Source organism: Trematomus bernacchii, unplaced genomic scaffold (genome assembly GCF_902827165.1).
Source record: "Trematomus bernacchii unplaced genomic scaffold, fTreBer1.1, whole genome shotgun sequence".
Classification (NCBI taxonomy): Eukaryota; Metazoa; Chordata; class Actinopteri; order Perciformes; family Nototheniidae; genus Trematomus; species Trematomus bernacchii.
Window position 1 is genome coordinate 23,876 of NW_022988000.1, and position 23,343 is coordinate 47,218.

At 48.4% G+C, this 23,343-nt stretch overlaps 1 protein-coding gene and 1 non-coding gene across 2 annotated transcripts; both read left to right on the top strand.

Moving 5' to 3' along the window:
* Positions 1–802: 802 nt before the first annotated feature.
* Positions 803–23,338, top strand: LOC117472079 (AT-rich interactive domain-containing protein 4A-like; the record flags this gene model as incomplete). The annotated part of the gene is given in 21 exon segments (XM_034117225.1): positions 803–1,014; positions 2,535–2,584; positions 4,908–5,018; positions 5,861–5,926; positions 6,002–6,092; positions 7,603–7,682; positions 8,474–8,571; positions 9,203–9,335; positions 9,417–9,496; positions 9,679–9,755; positions 9,841–10,019; positions 12,054–12,126; positions 12,591–12,685; positions 12,775–12,872; positions 13,366–13,555; positions 14,103–14,554; positions 14,631–14,789; positions 15,156–15,237; positions 15,353–15,542; positions 22,802–22,864; positions 23,169–23,338. Coding segments are annotated over 20 exon segments (2,493 nt in total), but the record flags the coding sequence as incomplete, so codon positions are not given.
* LOC117472089 lies at positions 7,288–7,369 on the top strand. Its single transcript, XR_004554868.1, has one exon. It is a non-coding gene; the product is annotated as a small nucleolar RNA SNORD53/SNORD92 (small nucleolar RNA).
* Positions 23,339–23,343: the final 5 nt, after the last annotated feature.

The window sequence follows — 23,343 nt, forward strand, 5'->3', positions numbered from 1 at the left end:
TCCCAGCATGTGTTCATGTTAATAATAACTTCCACAGAGTAGCATGCCTTATATGGCTCTGACGTCAGCCTCTTCCTGTGACGTCACACGCCGTCCCCTCCGCTTCTCTTTTACAAACACCGACGGAAACTCCCGTTATTTCTCCAGAGTCTGACTAACCCTCAGGAATCGCTTCCGGGTGCTCGTGCTCTGAAACCCGGGTCCAAACATCCCATAATGTGACATCGTCTCGCGCATATAAACCACGTCGCAGAACTAGGTTAAGAAAAGAGTCCATTAAGTGTTTACAGCAGTCATTTTAAAGGAGTTCAAGACACAGTAAAGACAACAGGACGTTTATCAAAGTAAACAACCCGCCTCTTTCTTCCGGCTGAGCTGCCATGAGTGTAAACAAACACAAAGGGAACTTTTGTTTACTAATAAAGCTCCTTCCGGTTGGTTCTACCTGCTAACCGGTTATAAAGTGAGGTTTGATGGAGAATATCTGAAACTTAGTGAGTTAATATAGATATAATTAATTAATATATATCAGATACTTTAAGTACTAACTTAATAAACACAGTTTGTTTACATCCAGTCGATGAACGAGGTTAGTTCAACTCACAGATTTCTGAATGGAGTTTGGTGAGCGGATACTAGCACGTATAGGGGCGGGGCTTCCCATATACACCGGAAGCCAGCTCAGCCAATCGCAGAGCTCCATCTCCAGGCACAAAGCGCACGCGACCAATAGTACTCTCTATTTGCGGGTTTTGCTTTGATCCTCGGCTCTGATTGGCTGCGTCCCCAGCTGACAACGTCATTTCCCTCGTGGCGCCGTGTTCGTATAGACCAATAGCAACGCCAGTACGAGGTATGTCCAATTAAAACGGAGGGATCTGTTAACCAATCAGATTTCCCCGTTCTGACCGCCGCTGTCACCGCAGCCAATCAGGTGTCGGGAAACAGAGCTCCGGGCTCAACAGCTTGTTGTTCGTGAATCTGTTCGCAGAGAGAAGGAAGCGGAGAGAAAACGTGAGTATTAACCTTTAATATTAACCGTTACTTTACACCATTAGCACCATAACCCGGGGGAAATTAACAGTATAACCGGGTAGGAGCTGGATGTTACCGGGAGGAGCTGGTTCTCTCCCCGGTGGAGAGGCTTGTTTTCAGAGAACAGATGAAGAAATTAGTCTTTGTGGAGCTTCTTTTATTAAATAAATAACCCAGAGTCACGCAGTGTGTTCTTAATGTCCGTTAGTTCACCGGGAACAGGAGCTACCGTCTCAAATAGTATCAGATAGTCTGTATAAAGACACTCCGTTCATTCCTATGTAGCTGCTCACATGAAGCACTAAATAGCTCACTATGGAGAGCAAATGTACCCGGATGTGGGCCCACAGAGCATGCGCAGTGGAGTTTCCCTTAAGCCCCGCCTCCCATCTCCCGCTCTCTGTCAGTCAGATGAATGGAGAGACATAATAACTCTGGATTCAGCTTTAAAAGCATTTTACAACTTTTATACGCCAATGATTTAAATAAGGAATATACAAGAGTTCGTTTCGGGTAGTTTATTTAACTCAAATACAAATGTATGCTGATTTACAGACGTCTCTTTCCCAATGTAAGTCAACGGGGAAAAGTATTTTTGGGCCCAGTGACGTCACGGTGGTTGTAGTACCACCGGTTGGCCGCTAGGGACATTCCAAATATGGGCTTCATCTGCGGGCTCTCTTCCTGTTTGTTATCAGACGCTTTAAATGACCGTACGATCCACCAGCTAGCTTCGTTAGCATGTAGCTCCGGAGAGGAACACACGGTCCTTCCATCACAGCCGCTGTAAGGCCTCCAGGATCCGGGAGAGATACTGTGTGAGTACCCAGTCTCTGGAGGGTTCAGGAGGGGTGAGGGGGTGGGAAAGTTAGCATAGAGCTAGCAGACATGGCGGCTCAGAGAGGGAGAGTGAGAGAGAGAGAGAGGGGAGCGGGAAGGAGCTGCTGCCCGGAAAGAGGGTCTGAACTGCGGGGAGAGGGTCTGAACTGCGGGAGAGGGTCTGATCTACGGGGGGAGAGGGTCTGATCTGCGGGGGGAGAGGGTCTGATCTGCGGAGGGAGAGAGAGCCGGGGAGAGAGAGGATCTGATCTGCGGGGGGAGAGAGAGACGGGGAGAGGGTCTGATCTGCGGAGGGAGAGAGAGAGAGGGTCTGATCTGCGGGGGGAGAGAGAGCCGGGGAGAGGGTCTGATCTGCGGGGAGAGAGAGAGAGAGAGGACCAGGGTTTAGACTCAGTTTGTGCTTCAGATCTGATCTGAGGAGGAGAGCTACACAAGAAGTGAGGGCTAGCTTAGCATCAATCAACAAGCAGGACAGGGTGTCTATCTGTCTGTCTTTCTTTCTGTCTCTCTAACCTCGTGTCCTGTCTGTCTCTCTCTCTGTGTGTCTCTCTCTAACCTTGTGTCCTGTCTGTCTCTCTGTCTCTCTCTAACCTCGTGTCCTGTCTGTCTGTCTCTCTATGTGTGTCTCTCTCTAACCTCGTGTCCTCTCTGTCTTTCAGAGATCACCATCTTCCGAGCTGGACTCCCTCAAATAGCCGGCGAGATGAAGGTGAGTGTGGAGACCTGGTCCTGGTGGTCCCAGTAGAGACCGTCTCTGCTGGTCCTGGTGGTCCCAGTAGAGACCGTCTCTGCCCAGTTTAAACTCAGTCAGTTTACTAAGACTCTCACAGATGGACCTGTGTCAAGTGAACCCTCTCCATGTTGTTGTGACGTCTCTGTCTCCGACACATAAACTGATAAATACTCAAGCTACTGGCAGGATGCTGGAGACAGTACGACCAGTACATAGACACCAGCAGGACATCTTGAACTGGTTTAGAGACACCTGGTCAAGAGAACAGGTGAACACTGAGACAGTACAGAGACACCTGATGTTAACCTGTGGATCTGCTGCTGAGATACAACACATTGCTTGTTAGTTAAAACAGTAAGAGGACGTTATTCAATGACCACAACAAGCTTTCTATCTATACTCAAAACCTCCAGAGACGCATCCAGAGACGCATCCAGAGACGCATCCAGAGACGCATCCAGAGACACATCCAGAGACACATCCAGAGACACATCTAGAGACACATCCAGAGACACATCTAGAGACACATCCAGAGACACATCCAGAGACACATCCAGAGACACATCCAGAGACACATCCAGAGACACATCCAGAGACACATCCAGAGACACATCTAGAGACACATCTAGAGACGCATCCAGAGACGCATCCAGAGACGCATCCAGAGACGCATCCAGAGACGCATCCAGAGACGCATCCAGAGACACCTCCAGAGACACCTCCAGAGACACCTCCAGAGACACATCTAGAGACACATCCAGAGACACATCCAGAGACACATCCAGAGACACATCCAGAGACACATCCAGAGACACATCCAGAGACACATCTAGAGACACATCTAGAGACACCTCCAGAGACACCTCCAGAGACACCTCCAGAGACACCTCCAGAGACACATCCAGAGACACATCCAGAGACACATCCAGAGACACATCCAGAGACACATCTAGACATCAGGACAAGGAATAACACTTATATAAACTGTCCAGCCAATCACAAGCAGTCTTTATATCCTTACATCTGTATCACGTGTTAGATCTCTGTACACAGAGCTCCGTCAGTCCGTCACACGTAGCTCCGTCAGTCCGTCACACGTAGCTCCATCACAGCCGTATACACTGAGAGGAACAGAGACAGATTACTGTGAGAGATGAACTGATCCCTTCTCAGTTCTTATGCTGCGTTCACACCGGACGCGATGCGAATAATCGCTCCTATCGCATCGCTCTAAACGCTCGAGTTTCACCGCGGCTGCCAGCTGTGTTTACTCTCATCATTCAAACAAGACGCGCTGGCTCGGGGGCTACAACTACAACAACATGAACATATTTTACCTTGATTAAATTGTAATACACGTTTCTAAATGATGCCGAAGTAACAACATACTGATACCGGTTAGTAAAAACCATGAATTAATGCTTTGACAAGTCTGCAGACAGACGGCAGGAGAAAAACCTTTTAAAATGCTTGTTTTCTGAATGAAGATCGGGTCGACCAGGCTAATATGCTCATTCCACACTCATAACAACGGCCTACAGACATAAATAAACCAGCGACTGTATTCTCCATGACACAGACAGTCTGTGGTTTGTACTTGTTTAACTTTTGTCCAGTTTCTGAACAGATATGAGGAGCTGTGAGCTCTGTGTGCTAACTGCTAACAGCTAACGGCTGATGTTTTCTGGTTGAACGTCAGTGACGGCGGCTGAGATCCTCACCGCTGATTGGCTTCCGCGAGAACGCGTCATGTGAATTTGACGCTCGAGTTGAAAAAATGGAACTCTCGCGTTTGACGCGGCACCGTTCAATCGCGTGATTCGCGCCGCGTCCACCGCTTCATGCGCACAGTCGGAGCGAATTCGCGTCTGTCCGCGTCTCTGCATTGACTTTACATGTAATCGCGCCGCCCCCAAACATCGCATCGCGTCCGGTGTGAACGCAGCATTAGACCCTGCTACAGATCTACAGGATTTCACCACAACAACAAGAGAGCAGTCAAAACCATTTAGTCCCCATGATGACATATGACAAAATAATTAATTAATGGAAAAGCATGAACAGAAACCAGGTTCAGTCACACTCTGACGTATAGAGCGTCACATTTAAAGAGTCCTATTGGTTCCTTAAAGTCTTTATAGTTAAACTGTCTGGAACCAGTCTGTAAGAGGGAGAAACTCATGCTAACGCTAGCAGCTAAAGAGGCTAATCGGAGACAGCTTCAACATCTCCCTCTGTGTGCCGCAGTGCATGCTGGGAGAGTGTGTGTGTGTGTTACTGATGTGTGTGTGTGTTGCAGGCAGCAGAAGAGCCTCCCTACCTGTCCGTGGGGACGGATGTTAGCGCCAAATACAGAGGAGCCTTCTGCGAGGCCAAGATCAAGACCGTGAAGCGCATGGTGAAGGTCAAGGTAAGAACCAGAACCCTCAGAACCAGGTCCAGGACTAGAATCAGGACCAGAACTAGAACCAGGATTAGAACCAGGTCCAGTTGCAGAACCTGGTCTAGGTCCAGAACCAGGACCTTTTACTGTCAGTCCATCTGTCTGTCCTCACAGCTGATAGACCAGGACGTGTCTCTATCCTCACAAAGTGTCTCTGTACCTGTTGGGGTTAATGTATTCCCTTCAGAAATTAACCCCCATGTGTCTCTGTGTCCTCTCTCTCTCTGTCCTCTGTGTGTCTCTGTGTCCTCTCTCTGTCCTCTGTGTGTCTCTGTCCTCTGTGTCCTCTCTCTCTCTGTGCTCTGTGTGTCTCTGTGTCCTCTCTCTGTCCTCTGTGTGTCTCTGTGTCCTCTCTCTCTCTGTCCTCTGTGTGTCTCTGTGTCCTCTCTGTGTGTCTCTGTGTCCTCTCTCTCTCTGTGCTCTGTGTGTCTGTGTCCTCTCTCTGTCCTCTGTGTGTCTCTGTCCTCTCTCTCTCTGTCCTCTGTGTCCTCTCTCTCTCTCTCTCTGTCCTCTGTGTGTCTCTGTCCTCTCTCTCTCTGTCCTCTGTGTCCTCTCTCTCTCTGTCCTCTGTGTGTCTCTGTCCTCTGTGTGTCTCTGTCCTCTGTGTGTCTCTGTGTCCTCTCTCTCTGTCCTCTGTGTGTCTCTGTGTCCTCTCTCTCTGTCCTCTGTGTGTCTCTGTCCTCTCTCTCTCTGTCCTCTGTGTCCTCTCTCTCTCTGTCCTCTGTGTGTCTCTGTGTCCTCTCTCTCTGTCCTCTGTGTGTATCTCTGTCCTCTCTCTCTCTCTCTCTCTGTCCTCTCTGTGTCTCCAGGTGAGCCTGAAAGGTGAGAGCACGTCTCAGGTGGTCCAGGACGACCAGGTGAAAGGAGCCCTGAAGGTGAGGACCACTTTAGAGTCTATAGAGTCTCTGTCTTGAATGTCTCTGTCTCTAACTGAGTGCTCTGATGTGCAGGTGGGCTCCACGGTGGAGGTGAAGACTAACGAGGGTCTGAGCAGCGAGGCGGTCATCAGCAAGCTGACAGACGCCAGCCTCTACACCGTGGGTGAGTCTCTGATCAGGGTCTCTCAGCAGGGGGGACCATCAGGGGGTCTCTCAGCAGGGGGGGGACCATCAGGGGGTCTCTCAGAAGGGGGGGGGGGGGGGCGCATCAGGGGGTCTCTCAGCAGAGGGGACCATCAGGACCATCAGGGGGTCTCTCAGCAGGGGGGGGGGCATCAGGGGGTCTCTCAGCAGGGGGGACCATCAGGGGGTCTCTCAGCAGGGGGGGACCCATCAGGACCATCAGGGGGTCTCTCAGCAGGGAGGGGGCCAGCAGGGGGGACCATCAGGACCATCAGGGGGTCTCTTAGCAGGGGGGCACAGTAAAGGAGGACCTGTTGTTGTTGTTGTTGACAGGCCGCTCAAACATCTCTTTATCTTTGTGGATTTATAAGTATAATGTTTGGTGCTGTCTTCAGAGAAAATGTAGTTTTTGAAACTCTAATAAAGTGTCTTCAAGCAAAACACATTTAGAGGTCCCCTATCATGCAGAAGTCCCTTCCTGATGTCTTCTCTACGTCACGGTGTGTCCCTGGTGTGTGCCCGGTGTGTCAGGAGACTCACAAAGAGTCAGGAAATAAACCCCTCTCTCTTTTCCTCCGTACCCACATCTCTAAAAACGGGGGAACAACGGAGCTGATCCAGATTTGCTGCGTCATGACGACATTACTAAAATGTGGGCGGGCTTTACACCCACGGGCCAATCAGAAACGTTGCTGTCAGAAACAATGAGACGTGTTCTGGAAGTAATACGGTCTGTGTTTACATTAGCATGCTAACACTCAGAGCTAACCTGTACTGGAGAGAGCATGTGTAAAGAAGCAGGAAATCAAAAGGAACTCACCTTGTGGTAAACCTGAGAGAGAGAAAGAGTTTGAGCTCCATACTGTTTCAGAGAGAATCCTTGATGTGGTTTGGAACATGATATGGAGTTTCAGAGAGAACCCTTGATGTGTGATGGAGAGGGAGAATCCTTGATGTGTGATGAAGAAGGAGAGAACCCTTGATGTGTGATGAAGATGAGGGGATCAGATGCTCCTCTCCTCCACTGTAGACCAATAGGAGACCTTTAAAGCAACAAAACATTTAAATACAAAAAATCCACTGTAGAGACGGGACGCTGTAATTGGCTGTTGGTGAAGGATGATAATGAAACACTGTGATTGGCTGATAATGGAGCGCTGTGATTGGCTGTCGGGGAGGAGTGATGAAGATGAGAACGGTTTCGCTAAAACTGCTGATATCATGTGATGTCACAACTTCTCTTGGCTGTCTGACCAATCTGCTGCCAGCTCACCTCCAGCTCATTATGGGATGTTACAGAGACATGTTTACTGTCATTAACTGGTGTGTGTGTGTGTGTGTGTGGACATGGTGGTCCTCTGCTGATATCATGTGATGTCACAACTTCTCTTGGCTGTCTGACCAATCCGCTGCCAGCTCACCTCCAGCTCATTATGGGATGTTACAGAGACATGTTTACTGTCATTAACGTGTGTGTGTGTGTGTGTCAGTGTTTGATGATGGAGATGAGAAGACTCTTCGTCGTACGTCTCTGTGTCTGAAGGGAGAGAGACACTTTGCAGAGAGCGAGGTAAGGGACTACTTTCTACTCCTGTATCCTTCCACCACACACACACACATAGGGACTACTTTCTACACCTATATCCTTCCACCCCTCTCACTGGTGAAATGTTGTCAGCTGTTATTAAGTAATACAGTTAGTTTGAAAGATGTAACTCTGATATGTACCTCTGATGTGTGTGTAACTCTGGTGTGTGTGTACACCTGATGTGTGTGTGTACCTCTGATGTGTGTGGGTGTAACTATGTGTGTACCTCTGATGTGTGTGTGTGTAACCTGACATGTGTGTAACTATGTGTGTACCTGTGTGTGTGTAACTGTTTGTACCTGTGTGTGTGTGTAACTGTTTGTACCTGTGTGTGTAACTATGTGTGTACCTGTGTGTGTGTGTGTGTAACTGTTTGTACCTGTGTGTGTGTGTAACTGTTTGTACCTGTGTGTGTAACTGGGTGTGTACCTGTGTGTGTACCTGTGTGTGTGTGTAACTGTAACGGTGTGTACCTGTGTGTGTACGTGTGTGTAACTGTGTGTGTAACTGTGTGTACCTGTGTGTGTAACTGTTTGTACCTGTGTGTGTAACTGTTTGTAACTGTGTGTACCTGTGTGTGTAACTGTTTGTACCTGTGTGTGTAACTGTGTGTGTGTGTACCTGGGTGTGTACCTGTGTGTAACTGTTTGTACCTGTGTGTGTGTGTGTGTGTGTGTGTGTAACTGTTTGTACCTGTGTGTATGTACCTGGGTGTGTACGTGTGTGTGTGTGTGTGTGTAACTGTTTGTACCTGTGTGTGTACCATGTCTCAGACTCTGGACCAGCTGCCTCTCACCAACCCGGAGCACTTCGGCACGCCGGTCATCGGGAAGAAGAAGAACCGCGGGGGGCGGCGCTCCTCCCAGGCTGTGTGAGTTTCAACAACCTTTATTTAAACCACAGGACAATAACAGAGGGTATCAAATAATAACAATAACAAAGGAGGTTAAAGTAGGATTAACTTCTCACCTCTCTCTCTCTCTCACCTCTCTCTCTCTCTCTCTCTCTCTCTCACACCTCTCTCTCTCTCATCTCTCTCTCCTCTCTCTCTCTCATCTCTCCCCCCCCTCCTCTCTCCCCCCTCTCTCCCCTCTCTCGTCTCCTTCATCTCTCTCTCTCTCTCTCTCACACCGAGCCTCTCTCATCTCTCTCTCCCTCTCACTCAACTCTCACCCTCTTCTCATCTCTCCTCTCTCTCTCTCTCTCACCTCTCTCTCTCTCATCTCTCTCTCATCTCTCTCACCTCTCTCTCTCTCATCTCTCTCTCTCTCATCTCTCTCATCTCTCTCTCTCTCTCTCTCACCTCTCTCATCTCTCTCTCTCATCTCTCTCACCTCTCTCTCACCTCTCTCTCTCTCATCTCTCTCTCTCTCTCTCATCTCTCTCTCTCTCTCACCTCTCTCTAACCTGTCTCTCGCTCTCTCTCTCACCTGTCTCTCTCTAACCTGTCTCTCCCTCCCTCTCTCTAACGTGTCTCTCTCTCTAACCCCCCCCCCCCTCAGGGCTGATGAGGATCACTCTTCCTCCTCCAGTGATGAAGAGGAGGTTAACCGCAGGAGGCTGAATGATGAGCTGCTGGGGAAGATCTGCAGCATCGAGAGTGAGGAGGAGATCAGCAACTGGTACCTGGCTCTGGTAAACACACACACACACACACACACACACACACACACACACATTCCTCAGGTAGAGATATTGATGTGTGTGTGTGTGCAGGTGGTGTCTCCCAGCTGTAACGATGAGCTTCAGGTGAAGAAGGATCAGTGTCTGGTCAGGAGCTTCAGCGACGCCAAGTTGTGAGTTTATTTACCTCACCTGTCTCCAAATATCACCTGTCCCACCGTCTTCCTGTCTCACCTGTCTTCCTGTCTCACCTGTCTTCCTGTCTCACCTGCTTCCTGTCTCACCTGTCTTCCTGTCTCACCTGTCTTCCTGTCTCACCTGCTTCCTGTCTCACCTGTCACCTGTCTCCCTGCAGCTTCACGGTGGCCAGGAGACACGTCCACACCGTCACCACGGCCGGCGCCTCCAGGTCTGAGTTTTCCACCAGGAAAGGTAAGACTACATCTCCCACAATGCACTGGGGCACAGTCTCTGGGACATTAGTTCATTAAAGTGATGACTGGTGACGTGTCTCCAGGCTTCGAGCTGGCGCAGGTGTTCCTGAGGACAGGTGAGATCCCTGAGCTGTGGAAGATGGACATGAGTCAGATCCTGGACTCGTCCTCCAGCGATGAAGAGGAGGAGGAGAAGGAGAGCGATGAAGACCATGAGCAGGACGAGGAGAAGAAGAAGAAAAAGAAGCACACCAAGGAGGAGGTGAGGGGGGGTTTCAGACAGGGTCCAGAGCAGTGGCGTAGCTGTGGGTGGGACATGCACGTCTGGCCCACCCACAGCCAATCAGCGCGTTATAGCGCAGAGCCGGGAAGCCCAGAAGCAAGTGCCACAAACTGCAGTTCCTCTAGTGGCCGACAGGGGATGGATGCAGAAAGGAGCCACCCCCAGAGACCCCCATGTTAAAATGCCCAACTTTACAGCAGAAATAGACATGTTTCTAGCTAGATCCAATCAAACTTATTCTGGATATAGTTAAATTCCACTTTCATGACAATGGAATAGGGAGTGCATTTACCGTGAGTAAATTAGTAAGTAAAGTAAGTTTTGCCGTGAGTGAATGAAAGTCTTATTTCTTCTTGAGGTCTGCAGTGAAGCGTGTGCACATGTGCTGAATATGAAAATACTCTCAGTGTGTGCCCACTGTGCGACTGTCAAGGATAAACAACCTGTGGCCGCCGAGCCAGTCATGTGTAGGGATGGGTACCGGGCCCCGGTGTTGTGTCAAATGATGCACCTCCGTCGTGAAATGCACGCCTTGACACGGGAACGCGCATTTGAATGTATAGTCCGTTATTCTATGCTGTCTTTTTGATGGTTGGGTTGTCGAATCCTGGATTTTGCATTCATTCGTCACGGGCCCCAGGGCTGAATTATTAAAGACCGTGGTACCATTAAGCTCCGACGTTATCGGTCGGTACTGGAGAGAGACATGTAAAAAATATATAACACAAAACATTATATTGCAGTTTTAGTGTCGCCAACTCCGTTTCTAATACGCAAAAAGACAGCAAAATGCGTCTATGATTATTTTTAGTATTTTAGATCTTTCCAATCCCCGTCTGTGTGCGAGGGGGCGGGGCAGTTTACACACACACACACACGGAGGAGATGGCGGAGAGAACTCGCTCCGAGGTGTGGTTAAACTTTACCTGTCTCGCTCGTTGCCTAAAGTGCAATAAGAGTTTAGCATGTGAGGGCGGTAACACGAGCAATCTGTCTAAACATTTAGCAAAAGTGCACCACATCCAGACGGAGAAATGCACCGGGTTCGACTGTCTCTCTAGTAGCTCTGTAGCCCCATCCACGAGTAACGTTTCCACGTCAGGTGTTATGTATGCTAGCAGCAACACACGGAGCTAACTCTATGATACAAACATGGGTTAATGATTAGAGGGAACTGAGTTATTTAGTTTGTTAAAGTTTCAGCCATTCTGTTCACAGTTCTGTCATCAGATTATTTAATACCATGTGTTAAAACATTGTTGTTTCTTTTGATGTGAAATATTATGTATTTAATTTAAATAAAAAGCAATGTTAGTTTTGTTCACAATTTGTTTAGTTAGTTTACCTTATTTTTTTCTCCAAAAGAACCGATAAAAGTACCGTTAAAGCACCGGATCGATAAGCGGTATCGATAAAAGTAGTAGTAGTCCTACCGTTAAAACCGTAACGATACCCATCCCTTGTCATGTGGACGATACCCATCCCTAGTCAGGTGGACGATACCCATCCCTAGTCAGGTGGACGATACCCATCCCTAGTCATGTGGACGATACCCATCCCTAGTCAGGTGGATGTCAGTTTCACATTCTGAGGCCGCCGGGCCTATGCTTTTGTTTTCACTGCTAGTTTATGCTTATGTTCAATTAGTGCATTAAAATCATTAATGAAGTTTCAGCTCAGACCCCACGCTTAATAAGTCTCCCCCTGGCCCACCTACATTTCTCCAGGCCCATCCACACAATCATTCCTGGCTACGCCACTGGTCCAGAGGGAGAGCAGGGAGCAGCTGGGGGTTCGGTGCCTTGCCTTGGATCTTCCTCAGAACTCTGCTGCAGTTCATGTGATGTTAACCTGTCTCTCTGTCTCCTCCTCTCTCTCCTCCTGTCTGTCTCTCTCTCTGTCTGTCTCTCTGTCTCCTCCTCTCTGTCTCTCTCTCTCTCCTCCTGTCTGTCTCTCTCTCTGTCTGTCCTCCTGTCTGTCTCTCTCTCTGTCTGTCCTCCTGTCTCTCTGCAGCCGGAGGAGGAGTCGGACCCAGAAGAGAGAGATGTGTTCCTGCAGCAGCTCTACAAGTTCATGGAGGACCGAGGTGAGACCTGGTGATTCACATGGTGGTGGGGGTCTTCATCAGCTGCTGGTTCCCTCTAACATCTGTCTGTCTCTCTGTCTGTCTGTCTGTCTCTCCATCTGTCTGTCTCTCTGTCCATCTGTCTGTCTCTCCATCTGTCTGTCTCTGCATCTGTCTGTCTCTCCGTCTGTCTGTTTGTCTGTCTGTCCATCTGTCTGTCTCTCCATCTGTCTGTCTCTCCATCTGTCTGTCTCTCCATCTGTCTGTCTGTCGTCTCTGTCTGTCTCTCTCTCCATCTGTCTCTTTGTCTGTCTCTCTCTCTGTCTCTCTGTCTGTCTCTCTCTCTGTCTCTCTGTCTGTGTCTGTCTCTCTGTCTGTGTCTGTCTCTCTATATGTCTGTCTGTCTCTCTGTCTGTGTCTGTCTGTCTCTCTGTCTGTGTCTGTCTCTCTGTCTGTGTCTGTCTCTCCATCTGTCTCTCTCTCAGGGACTCCCATCAACAAGCCTCCAGTCCTGGGCTACAAAGACCTGAACCTCTTCAAGCTCTTCAGACTGGTCTACCTGCAGGGGGGCTGCCACAAGGTGAGTCTCACCTGTCCTCTGACTGCTGTCTCTATGTCCTGATGTCCTCTCACCTGTGTGACGCTGTGATGTCACGACCTGTCTTACAGATAGAGTCTGGCACGGTGTGGAAGCAGGTCTACGTGGACCTGGGGATCCCCGTCCTGAACTCAGCGGCGTCCTACAACGTGAAGACGGCCTACAGGAAGTAAGAGTTGTTATTAAATAAACTGTGTCTCCCAGACCTCCCAGTAACCCTCTCCCAGACCTCCCAGTAACCCTCTCCCAGCCCTCCCAGTAACCCTCTCCCCAGCTCTCCCAGTAAACCTCTCCCAGTAACCCTCTCCCAGTAGTCCTCCCAGTAACCCTCTCCCAGTAACCCTCTCCCAGTCCTCCCAGTAACCCTCTCCCAGTCCTCCCAGTAACCCTCTCCCAGTAACCCTCTCCCAGCCCTCCAAGTAACCCTCTCCCAGTCCTCCCAGTAACCCTCTCCCAGTCCTCCCAGTAACCCTCTCCCAGTCCTCCCAGTAACCCTCTCCCAGTCCTCCCAGTAACCCTCTCCCAGTCCTCCCAGTAACCCTCTCCCAGTAACCCTCTCCCAGTCCTCCCAGTAACCCTCTCCCAGTCCTCCCAGTAGCCCTCTCCCAGTCCTCCCAGTATCCCTCTCCCAGTCCTCCCAGTAACCCTCTCCCTCCCCTCAGGTACCTGTATGGGTTTGAGGAGTACTGCCGCTCGGCCTCCATCAGTTTCAGAACCATCCATCACAACAACCCCCGTCACCCCCCCTCACCGGCCAATCAGAAGCCAGCGGGGCCCAAGCCTAAAGCGTCTCCAAAGGAGGAAGGGGAGGAGTCGGAGGAGGAAGTGAAGGAGACGCAGACGTCCCCCCGGGTGAGACGGGAGACCCATCCCCCCCCCCCAATATGTTTATAATAAGTGCTGACTTTTATATTTACTTTAACCCATAAGAACCCACGCTGACAGACATGACATCTAAACGTTCTGGAAAGTTCCTTACTTCAGGGTTAGCCTTTATTTGATCTCATGAAGTCCCTCAGTGACACACACTGAACAGTCTGGAGGGCCATGGGCCAGGTCATGTGACTTTGTGTTCCCTTGACAACATGTCCATGGGCCAGGTCATGTGATTTAGTGTTCCCATGACAACATGTCCAACATGTCCATGGGCCAGGTCATGTGACTTTGTGTTCCCTTGACAACATGTCCATGGGCCAGGTCATGTGATTTAGTGTTCAAGCCATATACTGTATGTCACTTTTCAGATCTCTGACACTAGGGGGCGTTTCTTGTCAGACATGTGTTCTATGTGGCACTCTAGTCAGTCTACATGATGTTCCCCATAATTCTCCCAAAAGTAGAAATGGCTCCGGGGTCCGATGGGTTAAATTACTTTGTTTGTATTAATATTCTTGTGTAGGGGAGGAGGAGCCATCTGAAGCCAGAGAGAGGCTCTCCCTTCAGACCAGGATCAGGTCCTGGATCAGGTGGTCCAAGATCAGGACCAGGATCAGGTGGTCCAGGATCAGGTGGTCCAGGATCAGGTGGTCCAAGATCAGGACCAGGATCAGGTCCAAGATCAGGTAGTCCAGGATCAGGTGGTCCAGGATCAGGTCCAAGATCAGGACCAGGATTAGGTCCAAGATCAGGTCCAGGATCAGGTGGTCCAAGATCAGGTGGTCCAGGATCAGGAGGAGGTCCAGGATCAGGAGAAGGAGAAGGATCAGGTCCAGGATCAGGACCAGGGTCAGAGTACAGTGAGGAGCTGAGGGAGCTGAGGAGGCGCAGCAACAGGAGGACGGATGACTCTGAGGACGAAGACGATGAAGAAGACGATGAAGAGGAGGAGGACGAGGAGAGGAGGAGAGAAGGGTGAGACAGACGTTACCTGAACAAGTCCAAACAGAGGAGGTCAGGAGGGTCGTTTCTGATGTGTGTGTGTGTTCAGGGCGGAGGAAGAGGACGGAGACTCGGTGATGGGGACGAAGGTGAGGGTGAAGTACGGCAGAGGAAAGACTCAGAAGATCTACGAGGCGCACATCAAGAAGAGGGACAACGACAACGGGGAGCAGTTCTTCCTCGTGCACTACTTCGGCTGGAACGTCAGGTGAGGGGCGGGGCCAAATGTTTTTAGAGGCGGGGCCTGGTGTTATAGAGGAGGGACATGGTGTTTTTAGAGGCGGGGCCTGGTGTTATAGAGGAGGGACATGGTGTTTTTAGAGGCGGGCCTGGTGTTATAGAGGAGGGACATGGTGTTTTTAGAGGCGGGGCCTGGTGTTATAGAGGAGGGACATGGTGTTTTTAGAGGCGGGGCCTGGTGTTATAGAGGAGGGACATGGTGTTTTTAGAGGCGGGGCCTGGTGTTATAGAGGAGGGACATGGTGTTTTTAGAGGTGGGGGTGGGACATAATATGTGTTAGAGGCGGGGCCTAATGTGTTTAGAGGCAGGGTCTAACTGCTGTCTCCTCCTCAGGTACGATGAGTGGGTGAAGGCGGACCGGATCATCTGGCCGGTGGAGAAAGGCACGAAGAAGAGGAGGAGAAAGAAGGTGAAGGTGAGCTCCTGTGATGTCACTTCCTGTGGGCGGGGAGAGGTGACGGACAGGTGCTCTGGTACTTCTGACATCACTTCCTTTAGAGCAACATGTCTGACTGTCTGTCCTCCTGCAGAACAAAGAGGATGCAGAGCGAGAGGAGCCCCCCTCCCTGCCTCCAGATCTGAAGCCTCCTGGGGGAAGGAGGGGCCGTCCTCAGACCAGGACCCCCCCCACAGCAGGACGCAGCGTCTCAGACACTCCCAGCAGCGAGGGGCGGACCAATGGGAGGATGGAGGAGACGCCCTCCAGCCTCAACGGAGACAGTAAGACACAACTTTCTGTTTAGAGACGAGTGGAGGTCAGGGAGGGTCATCTGAGAGGGTTTAGACCAGTCAACGGGGAGGTTAGAGACCAGTTAACGGGGAGGTTAGAGACCAGTTAACGGGGAGGTTAGAGACCAGTTAACGGGGAGGTTAGAGACCAGTTAACGGGGGGTTAGAGACCAGTTAACGGGGGGTTAGAGACCAGTTAACGGGGTATAGACCAGTTAACGGGGGGGGTTAGAGACCAGTTAACGGGGAGGTTAGAGACCAGTTAACGGGGGGGTTAGAGACCAGTTAACGGGGTATAGACCAGTTAACGGGGGGGTTAGAGACCAGTTAACGGGGTATAGACCAGTTAATGGGGGGGTTAGAGACCAGTTAACGGGGGGTTAGAGACCAGTTAACGGGGGGTTAGAGACCAGTTAACGGGGTATAGACCAGTTAACGGGGGGGGTTAGAGACCAGTTAACGGGGGTAGAGACCAGTTAACTGGGGTAGAGACCAGTTAACTGGGGTAGAGACCAGTTAACTGGGGTAGAGACCAGTTAACTGGGGTAGAGACCAGTTAACGGGGGTAGAGACCAGTTAACTGGGGTAGAGACCAGTTAACGGGGGTAGAGACCAGTTAACTGGGGTAGAGACCAGTTAACGGGGATAGAGACCAGTTAACGGGGGTAGAGACCAGTTAACTGGGGGAGAGACCAGTTAACTGGGGGAGAGACCAGTTAACTGGGGGAGAGACCAGTTAACTGGGGGAGAGACCAGTTAACGGGGGTTAGAGACCAGTTAACGGGGGGGGGTTAGAGACCAGTTAACGGGGGGGGTTAGAGACCAGTTAACGGGGTATAGACCAGTTAACGGGGTATAGACCAGTTAACGGGGGGGTTAGAGACCAGTTAACGGGGAGGTTAGAGACCAGTTAACGGGGAGGTTAGAGACCAGTTAACGGGGGGGTTAGAGACCAGTTAACGGGGTATAGACCAGTTAACGGGGAGGTTAGAGACCAGTTAACGGGGGGGGTTAGAGACCAGTTAACGGGGTATAGACCAGTTAATGGGGGGGTTATAGACCAGTTAACGGGGGGGGTTAGAGACCAGTTAACGGGGAGGTTAGAGACCAGTTAACGGGGGGTTAGAGACCAGTTAACGGGGGGTTAGAGACCAGTTAACGGGGTATAGACCAGTTAACGGGGGGGGGTTAGAGACCAGTTAACGGGGGTAGAGACCAGTTAACTGGGGTAGAGACCAGTTAACGGGGGTAGAGACCAGTTAACGGGGGTAGAGACCAGTTAATTGGGTTAGAGACCAGTTAACGGGGATAGAGACCAGTTAACGGGGGTAGAGACCAGTTAACTGGGGGAGAGACCAGTTAACTGGGGGAGAGACCAGTTAACTGGGGGAGAGACCAGTTAACTGGGGTAGAGACCAGTTAACTGGGGGTAGAGACCAGTTAACGGGGGGGGTTAGAGACCAGTTAACGGGGGGGGTTAGAGACCAGTTAACGGGGTATAGACCAGTTAACGGGGGGGTTAGAGACCAGTTAACGGGGAGGTTAGAGACCAGTTAACGGGGAGGTTAGAGACCAGTTAACGGGGAGGTTAGAGACCAGTTAACGGGGAGGTTAGAGACCAGTTAACGGGGAGGTTAGAGACCAGTTAACGGGGGGGTTAGAGACCAGTTAACGGGGTATAGACCAGTTAACGGGGAGGTTAGAGACCAGTTAACGGGGGGGGTTAGAGACCAGTTAACGGGGTAGAGACCAGTTAACGGGGTAGAGACCAATTAACGGGTAGAGACTGGTTAACGGGGGTACAGACCACAGGGTTCTTACGGTCATTAAAAACCTGGAAAAGTCATGGAAATTCAAAATGCTAATTCCAGGCCCTGGAAAAGTTATGGAAAACAATATTTTTCCCAAAGTTTTGGAAAAGTCATGGAAATGTAACTAAAGTTGCATCAAATATAATTTATATTTTATCTAATCAGATAGGAGTGGGGTAGAGACCAGTTAACGGGGGTTAGAGACCAGTTAACGGGGGGGGGTTAGAGACCAGTTAACGGGGGGGGTTAGAGACCAGTCAACGGGGTATAGACCAGTTAACGGGGGGGTTAGAGACCAGTTAACGGGGAGGTTAGAGACCAGTTAACGGGGAGGTTAGAGACCAGTTAACGGGGAGGTTAGAGACCAGTTAACGGGGGGGTTAGAGACCAGTTAACGGGGTATAGACCAGTTAACGGGGAGGTTAGAGACCAGTTAACGGGGGGGGTTAGAGACCAGTTAACGGGGTAGAGACCAGTTAACGGGGTAGAGACCAGTTAACGGGTAGAGACTGGTTAACGGGGGTACAGACCACAGGGTTCTTACGGTCATTAAAAACCTGGAAAAGTCATGGAAATTCAAAATGCTAATTCCAGGCCCTGGAAAAGTTATGGAAAACAATATTTTTCCCAAAGTTTTGGAAAAGTCATGGAAATGTAACTAAAGTTGCATCAAATATAATTTATATTTTATCTAATCGCCGAAATATTAATACTATAATGATAATAAATACTGTATAGTAATGAAACGTAAAATGGCATTTAACTGTCGAGGTATTTTGCTGGTGAGAGATTTTAGTTGCTTTAGCGTGTAGAAGCTAGTAAGCCTACTATTTGATTTGTTTTAGATAGGCACAACATGTTTCATATGCAGACCTTATTTTCCTGTTCCATGTTAAAATAAACCATTTTCAGTGGTACCGCTGAGAAAGAGTAATTTGTTTGGTCATGGAAAATTAGGTAAAGGTCATGGAAAAGTCATTGGTGAAAAGGTGTATGAACCCTGAGACCAGTTAACGGGGAGGTTAGAGACCAGTTAACGGGGAGGATAGAGACCAGTTAAAGGGGATAGAGACCAGTTAACTGGGGTGTAGACTAGTTAACTGGGGTAGAGACCAGTTAACTGGGGTGTAGAGACCAGTTAACTGGGGTGTAGACTAGTTAACTGGGGTAGAGACCAGTTAACTGGGGTAGAGACCAGTTAACTGGGGTGTAGAGACCAGTTAACGGGGATAGAGACCAGTTAACGGGGATAGAGACCAGTTAACGGGGATAGAGACCAGTTAACGGGGATAGAGACCAGTTAACGGGGGTAGAGACCAGTTAACGGGGGTAGAGACCAGTTAACTGGGGTAGAGGCCAGTTAACTGGTCTCTACCCCCGTTAACCGGGCGGATAAACGCGTCATTTGCAGGAAACAACGTCTAAGGAATCTTAATATTTAATAAACTATGAATGTTTTATATCCATGTAACGGGAAGAAACTCAGCTAACTGATCTTTTTTTTTTTAAATAAAAAAAAAAAACAATGCTAACACTCAGCCTCTGAATTAGCCACGAGCGAAAAAAATGTAACCTATCTCTGCAACTAAACTCACAATAACTCCCTTATTACTTATCCTAGATGCACAGCCAACCACTCGTTTTGGGTCCCCTGGAGACACAGAATCGTTTGGTGCCCACCTCAACACTCAGTGATAAACATTTGCGACGCTATAAACGAAAGCGTACATCCAGGGTTCCCGCGGGGTCTTAAAAAGTCTTAAATTTGATCATCTGAATTTAAGGCCTTAAAAAGGTCTTAAATATGACCAAAAAAATAAGAAAGGTCTTAAATATGATTTAGAAGGTCTTAAAAATGATGGGATTTGAAAGGTACTTCTGTGTTGCGATCGCGTCTAAATGTGTTTTGGGGGAAATGTCCGGGCTGCAAAGTAACCTGTACGGTAAGAGCCTTTCAGTTCCCCCCAACAATCTGTATTGAAATAAATCAACATGGAACCAGTAATCACTAACTTTGTTTCCCCCGGCCCCTTATTGGAGAACACCCAGCTAGTAACCTATAGCAACCAAGCTTCAGCTAGCGGCAGTCAGAAACTCATGTATCTTCAAATCTACTTACAAATAAATATGGGGAAGTGTAAGTTCAACCGTATTTGGTTGGAAAACATCGAATTTAGTGCTTGGTTGAAACCAGTGGAGGGAACGTGTTTGAAGCCCGCTGCACCTTTTGCAATATACATTTGCGTTTGTTTTGCTAATGTAGCGTTAGCTAGTGCAGCAGCTCCCGCAACAACACCGGGGGACCTCCGGGTGACGTTTGGGTCTACGTCAACCCTAAAAGCGGAGGTGCTGTCGACGCTAAATACCGTAGTTAAACACCAATCATACAACAGCAACGATGAAAAATTGTAGCCAAGGCAGCAGAGCTCTGAATAGCTCCTGTCACTCTCTCACTCTCTCTCTCTCACACACACACACACACACACACACACACACACACACACACACACACACTAGGGCTGCTCGATTAGGGCAAAAATCATAATCACGATTATTAAATACCATTATTCATTGATTTTGAAAACATCCATTTATTGAACTTTAAAACAAATAATAATTTGAACAGTATCTTTTTAACTGTTGATTACCCTGAACCTTTATATATACAGTCTATGCCCTGAACGTATAATTCAACTGAAAAACCAATACAAAAATGAATGATACATTTAAATAAATAATATCAAAATAATAAATACCAATAAACAAGATCTCCAAATATTTTGGAGCGCACTTCCACAAGCTACTAAACATATATAAATATGATAAATAAAAATAAATTAGACTAAAATTAATTAGATCAAATATGTTCTAGTGCACTGTCACAACCTAGCAAAGCAAAATAATCGTTTTTGTCGATTATGTTGTTTTCGTAATTGTGGCAGGCCAAAATCGTAATTGCGATTAAAATACGATTAATTGCACAGCCCTAACACACACACACACACACTTTTTGTCTAACACGCTAACACAGTTCTGGACTGTTATGCTGTTATGTTCAGTCATTGTTCTTATGTTGAACATGAATACATTTACTTTGTAAGTAATTATGGGACGTATTTCTAATTTCAAAGCAATTTTCTTTCATACTTTCTTGCCGTGAAATAGGTCTTAAATTCTATTCAAAGTGGTCTTAAAAAGGTCTTAAAAAGTCTTACATTTGAGTTGGCGAAACCTGCAGGAACCCTGACATCATAACATGTGGAGCTAGGTAGCTAGAAACGCTAACATGGCTTACCTTGGTCAAAACTGGTCTTCAATGGCATTAAAACGATAAAAAAACGATGCTGCAGTTAATCCATAGGTTAATCCTATGTGTCTGTGTCCTCTTTGAAATGATTTCTGATAATCCATAAGCAATAAAACTGCTTTTTCGTTTCCAAATGTCAGAGCGAGAAATCGGTCCACTCTGATGCAAAATTACATGCGCGCAGCCCCCACCTTTTCTCTTCACAACGTGTGTGTGTGGGGGCCTCCCCCTTCGATTCTATTGGCTCTAACGGTCAGAAAGAGGTGTCAACCATCAAAATCGAGCAAGGGGGGCCAGAGATATGGAAAAAAAAACAATTTTCACCCAAATCACCTCAGAGGTGGGGTGGTTTTGGCTAAACCTCTCTAAAAAGGTCAAATGTCACTTGTTTTGCATCAATCTTGATACAGGGTACTTATTATATGTTGTATTTTGGATTCCTAAAGCTTTTAGTCTACTAACCCATCATCCAAGGGTAGTTTTCACTATCTGTAAAAAAGAATTTTTGGACGGACACTATAATTTACAGTTTTTTACTATGTAAAATCTGAATTTTCTTTAAAATAAAAAACATCTATACTGATTCTGACACTTCTACATCCAACTCACAGGTGTAACCTTGCTTTGATAAAAAGAAATTATTCATATAACCCTTTTAGAAGTTAAGTTGTAGTCATTGGTTTTGGGCATGTCATTTTCGAGCCTGAAACATGAAAAACAGGCTTGGTGCTTAACAGGTTAACTGGGGGGGTAGAGACCAGTTAACTGGGGGGGTAGAGACCAGTTAACTGGGGGGGTAGAGACCAGTTAACTGGGAGGATAGAGACCAGTTAACTGGGAGGATAGAGACCAGTTAACTGGGAGGATAGAGACCAGTTAACGGGGGTAGAGACCAGTTAACTGGGGTATAGACCAGTTAACGGGGGTAGAGACCAGTTAACGGGGGTAGAGACCAGTTAACTGGGGTAGAGACCAGTGTTAACGGGGGTAGAGACCAGTTGACTGGGGTAGAGACCAGTTGACTGGGGTAGAGACCAGTTAACGGGGGTAGAGACTAGTTAACGGGGGTAGAGACCAGTTAACGGGGGTAGAGACCAGTGTTAAAGGGGGTAGAGACCAGTTAACGGGGGTAGAGACCAGTTAAATCAAATCAAATCAGGTTTTATTTATATAGCACATTTAAAAGCGATTTTTGGTCGAGCCAAAGTGCTGTACATGTAACTTATTGTCGTTTATTGTGATTGTAGTAATGTGTTTTTATTACAACAGATATATATAAAAAACAAAATTAAAATAAAAACACAAGGAAAAGTCAGTCCGCTCTAACTAGAAAGCCAGAGAGAAGAAGTGTGTTTTTAGAGTGGATTTAAAAACCCCTAGGGTCTAGGCCGACCTCACATGGAGGGGCAGAGTGTTCCAGAGTTAACGGGGGTAGAGACCAGTTAACGGGGGTAGAGACCAGTTAACGGGGGTGGAGACCAGTTAACTGGGGTAGAGACCAGTTAACGGGGGTAGAGACCAGTGTTAACGGGGGTAGAGACCAGTTAACGGGGGTAGAGACCAGTTAACTGGGGGAGAGACCAGTTAACTGGGGGAGAGACCAGTTAACTGGGGGAGACACCAGTTAACTGGGGTAGAGACCAGTTAACTGGGGGAGAGACCAGTTAACGGGGGTAGAGACCAGTTAACGGGGGTAGAGACCAGTTAACGGGGGTAGAGACCAGTGTTAACGGGGGTAGAGACCAGTTAACTGGGGTAGAGACCAGTTAACTGGGGGAGAGACCAGTTAACGGGGGTAGAGACCAGTTAACGGGGGTAGAGACCAGTGTTAACGGGGGTGGAGACCAGTTAACTGGGGTAGAGACCAGTTAACGGGGGTAGAGACCAGTGTTAACGGGGGTAGAGACCAGTGTTAACGGGGGTAGAGACCAGTTAACTGGGGTAGAGACCAGTTAACTGGGGTAGAGACCAGTTAACGGGGGTAGAGACCAGTTAACGGGGGTTGAGACCAGTTAACGGGGGTAGAGACCAGTGTTAACGGGGGTAGAGACCAGTTAACTGGGGTAGAGACCAGTTAACTGGGAGGAATTATAAATGTCCAGCTGTCTACAGTGTTTGTTCTCCTCTTGCAGATACTCCTCGCAGGAGAACCAGGAGAACCTCAGGGATGTACGACTCAGACAGAGCCTCCAACGGTGAGACCACTTCCATTCGCTAATTTATGCTAAGCTACTGTCGCTAAGTGCTAAACATGCTATGTGTAAATAAGATAAGATGTACTTTATTGATCCGAATTTGGGAAATGTTTGCGTTGCAGCTGCATACAGAGACAAGGCTCATTAGAGAAATTAAAAGACTATAAATAAACAATCCAAAATGTGAACATCTCGATAGAAAAAACATAGCGTTACAAATAGAACATATACAAGTGTACAGTAACAAAAGATGAAGCAGGATAGATGTAGTATATATAGAATATTAAATCACCTCTCTCTGCAGAGGATTCTGGGAACTCTTCAGAGGACAGCGAATCAGAAGACCCGGCTGACAAGAAGCCGTCTCTATGGAGAGGAAGGCCTGAAGCCCCGCCGTGTCCCGAGGAGGAAGAGGAAGAGGAGGAGGAGGGAGAGGAGGGAGGGGAGGAAGAGGAGGTGAAGCAGCAGCAGCAGCAGCA